The 13,273-nt window shown below is 36.9% G+C and overlaps 1 protein-coding gene across 1 annotated transcript in view; it reads left to right on the top strand.

The window, feature by feature from the left end:
* Window positions 1-280: 280 nt before the first annotated feature.
* Window positions 281-13,273, top strand: part of SMC1B (structural maintenance of chromosomes 1B) — a 34,871-nt gene continuing 21,878 nt past the window's right edge. The window contains exons 1-10 of the mRNA XM_010575278.1: window positions 281-389; window positions 2,166-2,354; window positions 2,909-3,021; window positions 4,185-4,388; window positions 4,777-5,015; window positions 5,477-5,735; window positions 7,225-7,365; window positions 8,492-8,574; window positions 9,599-9,806; window positions 12,504-12,689. Coding sequence (XP_010573580.1) covers window positions 281-389; window positions 2,166-2,354; window positions 2,909-3,021; window positions 4,185-4,388; window positions 4,777-5,015; window positions 5,477-5,735; window positions 7,225-7,365; window positions 8,492-8,574; window positions 9,599-9,806; window positions 12,504-12,689 — 1,731 coding nt within the window. The remainder of the gene's footprint in view (window positions 390-2,165; window positions 2,355-2,908; window positions 3,022-4,184; window positions 4,389-4,776; window positions 5,016-5,476; window positions 5,736-7,224; window positions 7,366-8,491; window positions 8,575-9,598; window positions 9,807-12,503; window positions 12,690-13,273) is intronic.

Raw genomic sequence — 13,273 nt, 5'->3', positions numbered from 1 at the left:
GCGACGGCCGGGAAGAGCTGCCCGCCAGGAGAACAACACACCGGGTCGCGATGGGAACGGGAGCCCCGCCCCCTCCGCCGCTTGCCCCGCCCTCCGCCGCTTGCCCCGCCCCCCGACGTGGCGCCGAGCGCGAGGCGGGTGGCGGTTGAGGGCGCGGCGTCGGCGCCTGTCGCCTCCTGAGGGGAGAGGGCGGGGGTCGGTTGGGGAATTAGTAAAATTTACTCGTTGATGATTTAAATCTTGTGGAGAGGCGGGAAGTGGCCGGCCTGCTGCTGCAGGCATGGGTTACCTCAAGCTGCTGGTGATGAAGGACTTCAAGTCATGGCGGGGGCAGCAGGTTATTGGCCCCTTCATGAGGTTTAGCTGCATCATCGGGCCCAATGGATCAGGTAGCAGGCTGGGGAGCGGGAGGGTGGAGGGTTAGTGGCCGGCTGGTGGCCCTTCTTCTCCAGCGTAGCTCTCAGGATTGAGGTTTTGGGGTCTTTGCTGGGTCTTTTCTATGAACGCCGCAGGCCTGATGGGGAAGAAACAGCAGTAATGCAGGTGCGGGCTCAGGAATAGGGCCAGCATGGCTGCACTGAATGGGTGAGGACGGTGATAGCTTGCCTGTTGAGGAGGAGAGTTGCAGGGCTTGGTGGAGGGGAAGTAAAGATCCATGGGCCTGCTTAAAATCTCTTCATGTGCACCTGGGGGAGTGGCAGCACAAGCAAAACTTTGGAGGCTCTTGAACTGCTCTTGCTTCTTTAACTGAAAGTATAGATTCTTCCAGTACGGAAGGACAGAGGTGGGATGTTTGAAAGAATTTCCATTTCTAGTTGACTTCTTTACCCTTTCCAGCCCTTGTAGAATGAGTGGTTTGCAAACAGCACACCTTGCCTTTGCCACTCCAGCTTGTAGTTCAGCTTATTAAGGTCACGTAAAGATAGTTTTACTTTAATACTCTGGGCTGTAAACTGTAGCAGTGGAAAGCTGCTTCTTGATTTGAGTCTGTGGTTTTTGCCATATGCGTAAATGCCTCTGGGAAAGAGATAGTAGCTTTGCAGCATGGTAGCTGCTTTGTAGTTTAGCTCACAAGAGCCTTGGTTTGTAGATGTCACTCCACATTTTTATCCTGTGGATGCTGGAACTTTTTAAATCTTGATTCACTTCTTCTGAAAGCTCCATTCAACAAATGGGATTTCATCTTCTATTTCCTAAGAAAATATGATAGGAGGTGAGGATTGTCCTAACAAAGATCCACAAGGATGGGCTTAGCATTTGGTCTCAGTTTCCCCAGTCTGTTAATAATTTAGTTTATGACTTAGATTTTTAGATCCTGTTATTTCTTCACTTATCTAATCAAGTGAGATCTATGAATGTAAGTAACTATTATTTAGCATTATGATCATATTCCTTATCATCCTGTCCTCACTGTTCCTTATTTGGGAAGTCTCAAAATTATGGATGCTTTTTCCAGGTACTCTTCCAGTTAATTCCGAATACATTTTATAGGTGAATCCGGGGAGAAAAATTGTGAATATTGTGTAATCTCTGAATTAAGTATTTATCTGTTTTCCCCCTAGTATTCTTCCTTTCATGATGTTTTAGAGAGGTTGAAGGCAGGAAATAATTAAGCTGTCAACAGAAATGCTCAAGACTAAAGGGGAAAAACAAAAAGAGGATTCAGTTACGAGAATTTTTGTCTAAGGAGTATGATCAGATAACTTTGTTGCTGTGGTTAATGGATCTGGGAAAGTACTTGGGTTTTTTAGAACACTGGAGTTCCAATGGAAAAGTTCTAGTTATGCAATGGAGTGCTTATGCAGCAAACCTCACTGACTGCATTAGATGAAGGAAACTACCAAGTGAGGATTATGATGTTGCTCACTCAATTTAAGTAATGATCTCTGGAGATGCCTGGGTAAGAAAAATTTGTTCAACAAGGCTGAACAAATAACATCATTTTTGTGATGATTTTTATTACAGACAGGCCGATTATCTGCTGCCAGTGTGTTATATCTTAGAAATGTGTTTCTTTATTATGTGCAATATTTTTTGTCTCAATGAAATACAGAATTAGAAGTAGAATTAATAAAAACTTTTGCTTTTTTGTATCTTTTTTTAGTTAATTGTTAATCAAATGCCTCCATTTCTGCCATGTGAAAGCAATATTATTTTTTTTTAAGGAAAATCCAACATAGTGGATGCTGTTAGTTTTGTGATATGTGAAAAGGCATCTAATATGCGAGTTAAAAGTGTTCGAGAACTTATTCATGGAGCACATGTTGGAAAACCAGTTTCTTCTACAGCTAGCGTGAAGATAGTATATTGTGAAGAAGATGGGGAAGAAAAAACATTTTCAAGAGTTATCCGTGGTAGGTAGGAGATTATGTTGCATGTACTTTCTGTTGTCTAATGTATAAAAAATGGAGACCAAGAATATTCAACTTTGAATTTCAAATGCCTAACCCTCTTGCATATTTCAGAGGATTAAGCCCATGAGTTTTGCAATACTTCTTATAGTCCTTCAGTAGCATTTTGATAGCCAAGTGTTATAACTGAAAAAACATATTGGTGCAAAGTTAAAAAAAATAAACAAGTGATTAATACATGTTCTTTGCTCTGTACATTGATCTGTAGATATTCACTTAGAATATATAGATGGTGTAGGCTTTAGAAAATGGGGTCTGACCTAGCTGCAGGCATGAGCACTTAAGCATCTCTCAATACCTTTTGGAAGCATGCAACTAGAATTTTCATACAGAAGAATGAAATTATTGAAATGACTAAGGGAGTAATTGAAATCTATTTTCTTCTTTGAGGAAATCACTCAGTTAAATTGTTCCACTAGTTTAGTTCTTTTCTTACGGACTTTGTGTTGTAACCATTTTATAGTAATCTTTTTTTTTTTTTTCCTTTCCTCCTTTAGGTAGTTGTTCTGAATTTTTTTTCAATGATAAACCTGTCAGCCGATCTACTTACATATCTGAGCTTGAAAAAGTAGGCATACTTGTCAAAGCTAGGAATTGTCTTATTTTTCAGGTGAGCATTTAAGGTACTTCTTAGAAGTTTTTATTTTCTTTATGATTATTTCATAGGAATACACGTTTACTATTTGACAGAAAAGAGGGCACCCTTAGCTAATTTCAACCCAGTAAGTTTTTTTTTCTCATCTCTGTGAAGAATTACAAGACTGCAAAATAGAAATAATGGGTTTTGTGTGTACATGAGTGCACTAGTAAGACAGAAGCTAATCTGGAAGAAATTGAGTACTTGTGTTATTCAGAGTATATATGAAAATGTGTGTCTCTATTTATAAATGTTTAGTGTATTAAATTCTAGGATTGTTATATTTAGGAAAACATAATTTTATCTTAAAACACTCCTGTTGGTCAAGATGCATGAAAACTTACTGGATTTTTTATTAAGACTGTGGGATTGAAAATTGTACTGGGTTATTAGTTCACGAGTATTTAACAACATAGGTCAGAAATGCCATATACTTATGATGAATATATTTCACAGGATTGTCTTCCTTACAGTTGCTCTGGCAAATTCCCAAGGAAGAACTGATTCTTTCTTTTTGTAGAAACCCTATATATGCATTCTTATTGTGATAATAGTTTCTATGATGAGGGCATTTCCCCACTATACAAATAGAATAAAAATCACAAAACTTATTTCCTACACTTGTCTGAAAATAGTAACTCCTTCAGATCTGTGAAGATTTGAGCAGCTAATGCATGGACAAAAACTGTGTGCCCATTAACTCTGGGAGTTATGTAATCTTCTAGTGCATTGATTTGAGCTGTTTTGCTTTTGAAATACTGGGGGGGGGGGGTGCAGTTTGTTTCTCATTGAAAATGAGTTTCAGTTCCTTTAAAGAGGCTAACAAGATTTAATTTTGTCATTGTGATATGCTCACTGATTGATTGATTGTGCAGGTTGAAGGTGTTTTTCATAGACCATATCTGACATTCTAAAACTTTTAGTGATGTCCTTTAATTAAGTGAGGTGGCTAGGTGATATTCCTTTTGGTACTAAACTTTTTCTTGGATTTGAATCTAAAAGTATTTCCATGCAGTTCTGTTAACCATAAATATATCCGGAGATAAATCTATACTATATGCTCTTAAAGAAATTCATTAGACAACATAATGATCTACAGTGCTGCATTTTTTTTTTTTTTTGCAACTTTGTTTTAGGGAACAGTAGAATCAATTGCAATGAAGAAGCCGAAGGAGAGAACTCAACTTTTTGAACAAATCAGTAATTCATGGGAATATGCTGAAGACTATGAACAAAAAAAGAAAAAAATGCAGAAAGCAGAAGAGGATGCGCAATTTAATTATAACAAGAAAAAAAGTGTTGCAGCAGAACGCAAACAAGCAAAGATAGAGAAGGAGGAGGTAACTCAAAGTTACTCCTTTTTTTGCATGTTAAGATCTCAGATTTTACATTTTTTATGAACTTAAATACAGGTTTTCTTAAAAAAAAAAAACAAACCCAAACCACAAACTCTGTTTTTCATCTAGTGTTTTTTTAAGTATCATATACTATATAATAACTTGGTATAATTTAAAAGGGTAGAGGAATACATGTAATAAAATGTAAATAAATGAAAGTGTAGTTTTGCCAGTATAATTGTTGACTTACTCGTTGAGTTTTATGACTAGTGCACGTTACTGGAATTACAGCTACTGGTCCATCATCTTGCGTCACTTTGGAGTTGAAATTAGACTCTTAATGATTAAAAATCCTTTTTATAAACCATGAATAAAATTTTGATGTTGGTAGGCAGAGCATTACCAGATGCTTCTCAAGGAACTGGATGAAGAAAGGATTCAGCTGCAGCTTTTCCAGCTTTATCACAATCTAAAAAATATTGACTTTGTGAAAAAAAGGTTGGATGAAAAGAATAAGGAGACTAGTATCAAGAGACGGTCTCTTTCTGCAGCAGAAGATGCATTCAGAGCCAAGAAAAAAGTGCTTGGTGTACTAAACAGAGACCAACAGCACATGGAAAGAGAAATGAAGTAGGTTTTCAAATCAGATTCGCTGATACTTGAGTTAAAGCATAGTCTGCACTGGGAATTGCTTGGCAGCCATGTATTTCCTGTTAAAGCAGTTGGGTGATACCCCAAGGCTATGGAATTCAGTTTGTAGCAGTTACTTTAGTAATACCTAGACATTGATTTTTGCCTCCACCACCATGCCCAGGTTGTCAATAATTTCATTATATAAATATTTGTTTGCTAATAAATTTTTAGGAGGTTATGCTTCACTTCTTAAATTTCTGTTTTCAGTGGGTATTTAAAAAAAAAAAAATCATCTGTGGGTATGTAACCTTGCAGTTGATAACTGATTGTTTGCATGTGTGGTTGGGAAGGGGTTGTTCTTTTTCTTTTTTTGGTGTGGTTTTGTTGTTTTGGATGTGGTTTGTGGTTGTTGGTTGCTTGGGGTTTTTGTTTGTTTGCTTTGGGTTTTATTTTTTTAGGACTCTGGAAGCATCACTGATTCAGCAGAAACCCCTCTATATAAAAGCCAAGGAAAACACTTCCTACCAAATCAAGAAAGTAGAAATGTCTAAAAAATCTCTAAGGGACAAGGAGAAATCCTGTGATAAGGAAAAGCAGAACGTAAAAGAACTAGAGATAGAATTGAATGATATTGAGAAGGCATGGAGAGCATTTGAGAAGAAAGCTGAAGAGGAGATACTACAGAGAGCAGCAGCTATTGAGCTGGGAGAAAGTCAGGTGAATTGGGAGGCCAAAAAGTACTGTTTGCTAGTGAAGTCCAAAAATCCCCACTGACAACAGAGAAACCATTGTTTCACCAATAACCTGTAATTTCTAGTGATCTCTTGCTGTTGAGCTCAAACAAAACCAAAATTGTAACTTTTATTTAGAGACTGTTTCATTGGCTGAAGAGAAATGATGGTGCAGCCTCTTGGGACTGGGCTGTCTCCTTTCTGGGGGTGGGGAGGGGGAGGAAGTCAGATCTCACAGAAGTTCCAAGTGTGGAACACTTCTTGGAAGTAAATTGCATAAGAGAGAAAATTGCATAGAGATTTATAAATTCACCATTGTGAGACTGGAAATGGTAAGCATCTCTCCTAGGCTGTGACTTGCATCTTCTAAGCAATGTGAGAAGATAATCTTATTAGATGAAACAGTGAATTTTCAGTGAACAGGGAGTTGAGAAGAGTTTGATGGAAACTTCAGAAGGGTTGCACACACTGACTGTCATCTGTGGATTAGGATTATAGCTACATGTGATTATCCATGGTTAGGTTGTTCTCTCTGGTTTGGTGTTTTGGGGTTGGTGGTTTTTTTAATTTTTTTTCCCTTCTTCATGGAAGCCCACATAAGTACATTGTGGGAAGATAGGATAGAAAACATCCAGTAGGATTTCAGGGTGAGAGGGTAATATTTGAGAAACGGTTTGTGAGCTGAGGTACAGAAATATGTCTTCAATGAGGAAAAAACAAGACAACGACAAAAATGGAAACAAGACTTGGTAGTATACATACCATCTACTGTGGGTCAGAATCTAAAACTGAGGTAGCTCACGAGCTATTTTAAGTTATTTTAGAAGGAGAGGACTGCATCATTTTACAGTAAATTCACATTTGAAGAAGCTATCTTTGCAACCATATGGCCAGAAACACTTTTAAAACTAAGTGCTAGCTTCTTTTCTCCACTGTCCCTTCCTTAAAGTAGTTTCTGATCAATTAATGGAGAACCTGCAGGATTGTTATTCGAGTTTGTGAATCTTCCTACTCTGCACTTCAGTGGCATTTGGTCAGTTAGTCATAACTTTGCAGGATTGTTTAAAATGTTTATGTTTACCTTTAAAAGAAAAAAAAACCAAAACCCAAACATGAGAATGCTGTAATTATAAATACCAAAACTTGCACTAATTTTGGGCTGTGCAAAAACTTGGTGTTAACCTTAAGATTGACTGTGAAGTACTGTAAACTTTATAAACTTTACTGAAACATAAGAGTCATTAGAAGTCTGAAACGAGACCGCAGATGAGAACATTAAGTATAAGCTTTGGGTCAAATCTTTCTCAAATAAAATACAACTTTTTATAATGCAGTTAATAGCTAGAAGGTCTTCTGGATAATTGGGTGGTTTCATAATCTTAAGTATGATAAAGTAGGCAATTACTCATTGAGGCTGTAACAACATGAATCTTTCCACTTACAGTGGAGTTAATTTTTTTTGTTTGTTTGTCCAGTTGGAGCGCTATAAAGAGCTAAAGGAAATAGCAAGAAAGAAAGTAGCTACACTAACCCAGCAGCTAGTAACACTTTGTTGGGAGGAAAAAGCAGATCAAGAAAGGCTGAAACTTAATCGAAGGAAGAAACAAGAAGTTGAGGTATTTGTATCAAGCTAGAATTATGTTTTAAGGAGAAAAATGTTTCTTTACCCCCCCCCGGTATAAATGTGTTAAATGCTTTGACATAACAAATCCTCAGCAAAGGAGATACATTGCGAGTGTTAGTTCAGTTTTCATATTGCAACAGGTTTAGCAAAATGGTTTCTAAATTTGTTCAGAAAAATGGTTGTGTGGGCCCGCACTGAGGGTTTGGTTTTGAAAGCTCTAGTATTTTACAATTACTCAGAACATATGCTTAACTGTAATCAGTTCCTGTTTCTGTAAGTGCAGTTTTTCTTTCTGAGATGTCCTACCACTGTTGTGTATCTGTATGATACTCACACCCTTTAGAGGTTTATTTTGATTGCAGCTACCTTTTTGCTGAGATGTTTTTAAGGTCAGTTATGTGTACGTGTGTTGTAGCTGGAAAAACCTCCTTGGAGCCCACTCTTTTATTGCACTTCATAGGTGGGGTGTTTGGTGTGAATACAGATCACTGCTGTTATTTTGTTTCTGATTTCTTTTATCCTTGCAGATCCAAACATGTAACAATAAAATAAGTAATTGTTTTCACTATGACTTGGTCACCATGCCCAATTCCCCCCCCCCCCCTTTAATTTGCTTTAGTTAATGTATTTTTATTCAAGTTGAGTAATTGAAAATACTTGTTTCAGTGTTGGTTTGTTTTTTAATACAATGCTTTTCTGTCACTTTGGAACCTCTGTCAACTTCTTCATGTGTTCTTCTTGGGGAAGAAGATTGTAGTAATCTCGGCCCAAGAAAAGCCCTTTTTTTTTTTTTTTAAAAACCTATAACTCACTAAAACTATGTTTAAAGTTATTTTCTTTGATGGTGCTGTGATTCTTTGTGCTGAAGAGGTTTTCTCTGAACTGTAGCCGAACATGAAAAATCCAGTAATGGCCTTGATAAATTAATTTTCCTTTATTATTCATGGTACAATTTGGCATCTACTATTGAAAAAGAGATGCTATTACTTCAGCATGAAATACTAGCAAGGAAGAAAATATCTATCTCCGTACCTCTGAATTAAGAGCTTTATATCGTGCTATAAAACTGTTGTATTCCTCTGTCTTGTTTTTAACACATGCTATTCGTGATTGCATAGGGAAACATAAAACAGACTATGGAACAGATAGAAGAGCATAAGAAACGAATAGAGAAGTTGGAAGAATATGCCAAGATATGCACGTATGTTTAAAAAATGAAAAGCTAATTGGATTTCTTGCTTATTACATATTTTCAAATTAACATAGCAGGTTTCTAATTCTCATTATTTTCTGTTCTTTCAAATTTTAATAAGAATTAGAATTCTTACTAATTCTAATTAATAGTTCAGGTACTTTAGCTGTCAGAATAAAGTAGGAAGTACATTGTTTGAAACAGTATTATAATTGCTTCTGATTTCTTGTAGGTGTGCAAATTATGTCACTACAGGTAGGGTGTGGGGCTATTAGTGCACACATTCTGAGTGAGAGAACAGGGCAGTTCTGTCGTTGTGCTACTCTAGGAAGCAGTTAATATTTACATTGAGTATTAGGAGTACAGCTCAGTTCTTGCTTCCTGGGTCTTGTCTTCTACCTGATTTTTCTCTTTGTGAAATAAGGTATATAAGCCCTTCATTGAGCAACCTGAACTAACTTTGGCATTAGCCCGTGTTTTGTGGAGGAGGTCAGAGTAGGTGATCTCCAAAGGGTTTTTTTGTTTGGGTTTTTTTTTTTTTCCCAGCCTATCTTTTCGTATGCTTCTGTAATGTGTGCTTTGGCTTAATGCTTGCTGTGTGTACTGAACAAGGTTCTGCCATGGACAGGGAGCAGCAGACCCATTGTGATTGGTGTAATGCAGAATTACTTTAAGTAGTTGTAGTAGAGTGTGGAAAAGCCTTAGTGACTTTGGTAACTGTGTAGTGAGTCATAATTTTGCATGAGAATTCTCAGTCCTTAGTTTTACAGTATCAGACCTTTTCTTGATGGAGGATAAAACAGTATGGTTGTATGTTTCACAGCCAAAAACTCTCGCTTGAGCTCAGTTTTGAAACATTAAAAATAGTTTATGCTATAAGAAGCTACTTCTTAGACAAGTTGCATTCTATAGATACTTAAAATCTTTAAAGATTTTCATAGTCTATGACTGCAGAATGACTTTAATTTTATAAGCTAAAGGCTTGTATAAATGAAAGAGTAAATTGCTTTCCTATTTTTGCTTCCCTTCAAAGTGAATCATTAGAAGAGAAAAAACAGCAAGAGGAAATGCTAACTAAGGAAATTGAAAATTCAACAGTACGAATGGCTGAAGTCAAGGAAGAATTGAACAAAATAGTTGGTGAACTGCAGAATGCCAAAATTGATTGCCATGAAGGAAGGCGTCAGCAAATGAGAGCAGAGATCCTGGAAAGTCTCAAAAGGCTATATCCGGATTCTGTGGTAATTGAATGGCCTCATTTAAATGCCTTATTTTAGGATTAAGATTTAAGAGTTCTGCCTTAGACTGAGTAAGCAGCTAGAGTAAATTGGACTGCCTTGAATATTATTTTAAACTTTATGCTTGCTTGAGTGTACTTGGTGAAATAGTATTACTGAAAGAATAGTAGCATATACTGTCATAATTTTTCAGTTTCCAGAAATAGACAGATTACTGCTTGCATCAAAGAATAGTTTTGATCTCGTGTGATTTTTGTGGTGTTTGTTTATTTTTTTGGTTTTGTTTTCTTCTGTCCTCAAACATATTTTTTACTTACTTATTTTGAACAAATGAATGGGAAGGTTAGCTGTGAGACCATTTATTCCAGAAAGAATACTTCTTCCAAAGGACAATTTTACTTCGGTACATGATATTTTTATGTTACCAGCTGGTCTGTCTTTGCTTATCAGTTACCATATTTTACTTAATGGCATTACTGAAGAGTAATTTAGGTGTTTTGTGTATTGATTCTGAATTGTCAGCAGACGTTGTTTTGCAAGGCATATTTACACCTTTTTTTGACACTTAAAAATATTTACTCCAACACTGGGAGCCATTCCAAATAAGAACTTCTAAATAACTCTAATCAATTCAATAGTTGGTCTCTGAATATGTCTCAGTACAGTCAATCCTTTTTGATATATGTAGTCATATATAGTCAGTTGATATGTACCAGCAGGGAATTTTTTTTAAAATGTTTAGAAGGCAACATATCTCTGCTTCCTAGTGCTGCTATTGGAACATAAAAAATAAAATGTTTTCTGTTGTTTTTTTTGCTTCTTCATCTTCTGCAAAACCTCCTCAGAATCTGGCAAGTGTCTGATCCTGTTGTTTTCTCAAGAGATTTAAGAAATTTGCTCTTCAGCTGTTATTCAGAATTTTTTCATCCATATTAACAAGGTGTTCCAAAAAAATGAAAAAAATGATTGGTATATCTCTTTTTGCTCACTCTTTGCATTGTGTTCCTATTTGAAAAGAACTGGATCAGACTGGTGATACCATGCTGACTTAGGGAAGAGATGGTATTCAGCATGTTTTCTGTTGTTTAGCTTCAGGTGCTGCAAATTTAAGAGTATTTACAGATGTGACGGCTTCTAACAAATAAAAACTAGATAAGTCAAATTGGTTACATAAACTCTCCTATTACAACAAGTCTTAACAGTATCTACTTCAGCTACCCTTGTTCCTGCAATAGTTTTCCCAACACCAGTATGTGAGGCAACAGCATTGCTTCTGAGCTGCTCCTTACACTCTGGTGTACTAATTCAAGATTACTGAACATAATCCGAATTAGAGTCTCAGGATGGAAGGGTCATGGCACATTTCATCATTTGGTAGTCCACTAAGTACTCAGGCAGAACGGGAGGAAATCTTGGTGTCAGTCTTCTGGATTTCATAGGCAAAAAATGGCATACTGCTTCTAAATGTTTACTTCTTAAATCCATTTTAAAGCTTCTGTTCTTCTGTCAAAACATTCTTGTAATGGTTGGTGAACATTCTAGATAATGGAATAGCCATGCAGCAATGTGATTCCTGCATTATGAGTGACGTATGCATTTTCATGGATTTGTCTGATCAACAAAGTGAATTTTGCAGCTGATGACAGTTTTTACAATTTAATCTTCAAAATGGTGTTCCTACATTGGTAGTTTTAATTGGCAAGATTGCTATTGTTACAGATTCAGTTGGGCTGTGTCAATATTTGGTTTTACAGAAATCTGGCATTCCATCTGGACTTCAAATGCCTGTGTCTGAAAGTATGTAGATCCTCTGTATAGTTTTGCATGTCTGAAACATCACATGTCTGAGCTGCAGATAGAAACATCCAAGTAGATGACACCATGTGATAAAACCAGGAAACTAAATAAAGACCTTTGTGGTGTTATCCTCGCTTCTACTGTTTTTCAGAAAAGGGAAAAAAATTTGTCAAGAGAAGGGTAGGAAAGTAGATCAACAAGCAGAAAAACTGTTCTTGCATGAATTCACAGGTTGTAACTTTCAGAATTTAATCGCTCATGGAAAGTTCAACTGTACCTACAATTACAGAAATGGAACAAAAGATCTTTAGGTAGTGTGTACAGCAAAGAACTAATTACTCCGATCTATAGAGGTGTTATTTCAGTATATGGCAAAACGGGCTTGATTATTTGGACTATCCAGTACAGGAAAAGCAGTTTTTATTCTTTTCATGCTATTAAAGTAAGCAGACACTTCTTTTTTTGGGTTGAAACTGGAATGGTGCCTCTCTTGCTACCATTTTGCAGTTAACAGTTCGATTTATTTAAGACCTTATTGTCATTCAAAGATCTTACTGTGTGTTAGATATTTTCTTTCTCTCCAAACAAGATGGTTAGCTAACTTTGCTATTGTCACTCTGTCATACTTCTAGAGGTGTATGCTAGAGAATCAGAGTAAAACATTGAGATATGTAACCGTAACCTCGGGGAAAAAATTAAATCCCTTCAGATTTTGAAGGCATACTTTGCAATTTGGATTGACTGCTACAATTTCTATTTTTTTTTCTGATGTACAGCCATTGTAAGAGTGCAGCTGGTAGATATGCAACACATTTTCCTCTTACTACTTCAGTATCTTGTATGTGGAAATATTTCTTGATAGGTAAATAACATATTAATATTTTTCTATATTTATATCTTCAGTTTGGAAGACTGCTCGACCTGTGTCATCCTATTCATAAAAAATACCAGCTTGCTGTTACCAAGGTATTTGGCAAATACATGACTGCTATCGTTGCTGCCACTGAAAAAACAGCAAGAGATTGCATTCAGTTCCTAAAACAAGAACGAGCTGAACCTGAAACTTTTCTTGCTTTGGATTACCTTGATGTAAGTACACTTTTCTTTTTCCTGTTGTCAGGAATATGTCTCAAGTTAATACAATTGTAAATCTTGATGTTGGCTTATTTAAGCTTAACTAAAATAGGCTTAAGTGTTAAGGCAAAGCACTTAGGAGGTGAACTTCATGAAGTTCCTGTCAGCCTGTTTCTCCAGCCTGTGGAGGTCCCTCAGGATGCGAGCATGACCATCTGGCATATCAGCCATTCTTCCCAGTTTTGTGTCATTAGCAAGTTTCCTGAGAGTACGTTCTCCCCTATCATCCAGATGATTAATGAAGATGTTAAACAAGATTGGCTCCAGTATTGACATGGCTAGTTACTGGCCTCCAACTGGACTTTGTGCCACCAGTCATCACCCTGTGGGCCTGTCTCTTCAGCCAGTTTTCAGTCCACCTCACTGTGTGTTCATCCAGCCCATATTTCATCAGCTTCTCTATAAGGATCTCATGGGACACAGTGCTGAAAGTGCTGAAAGACTTACTGAAGTCTGGATAGATGATATCCACTGCTCTCCCCTCATCTAGCAGGCCAGTCACTTCATTGTGAAAGGCTATCAGGTTGGCCAGGCATGAC

The sequence above is a fragment of the Haliaeetus leucocephalus genome, unplaced genomic scaffold (genome assembly GCF_000737465.1).
Source record: "Haliaeetus leucocephalus isolate CR32 unplaced genomic scaffold, Haliaeetus_leucocephalus-4.0 Scaffold473, whole genome shotgun sequence".
Taxonomy (NCBI): domain Eukaryota; kingdom Metazoa; phylum Chordata; class Aves; order Accipitriformes; family Accipitridae; genus Haliaeetus; species Haliaeetus leucocephalus.
The sequence above is the reverse complement of the archived record's forward strand: the minus strand, read 5'-3'. Positions and strand labels throughout refer to the sequence as shown.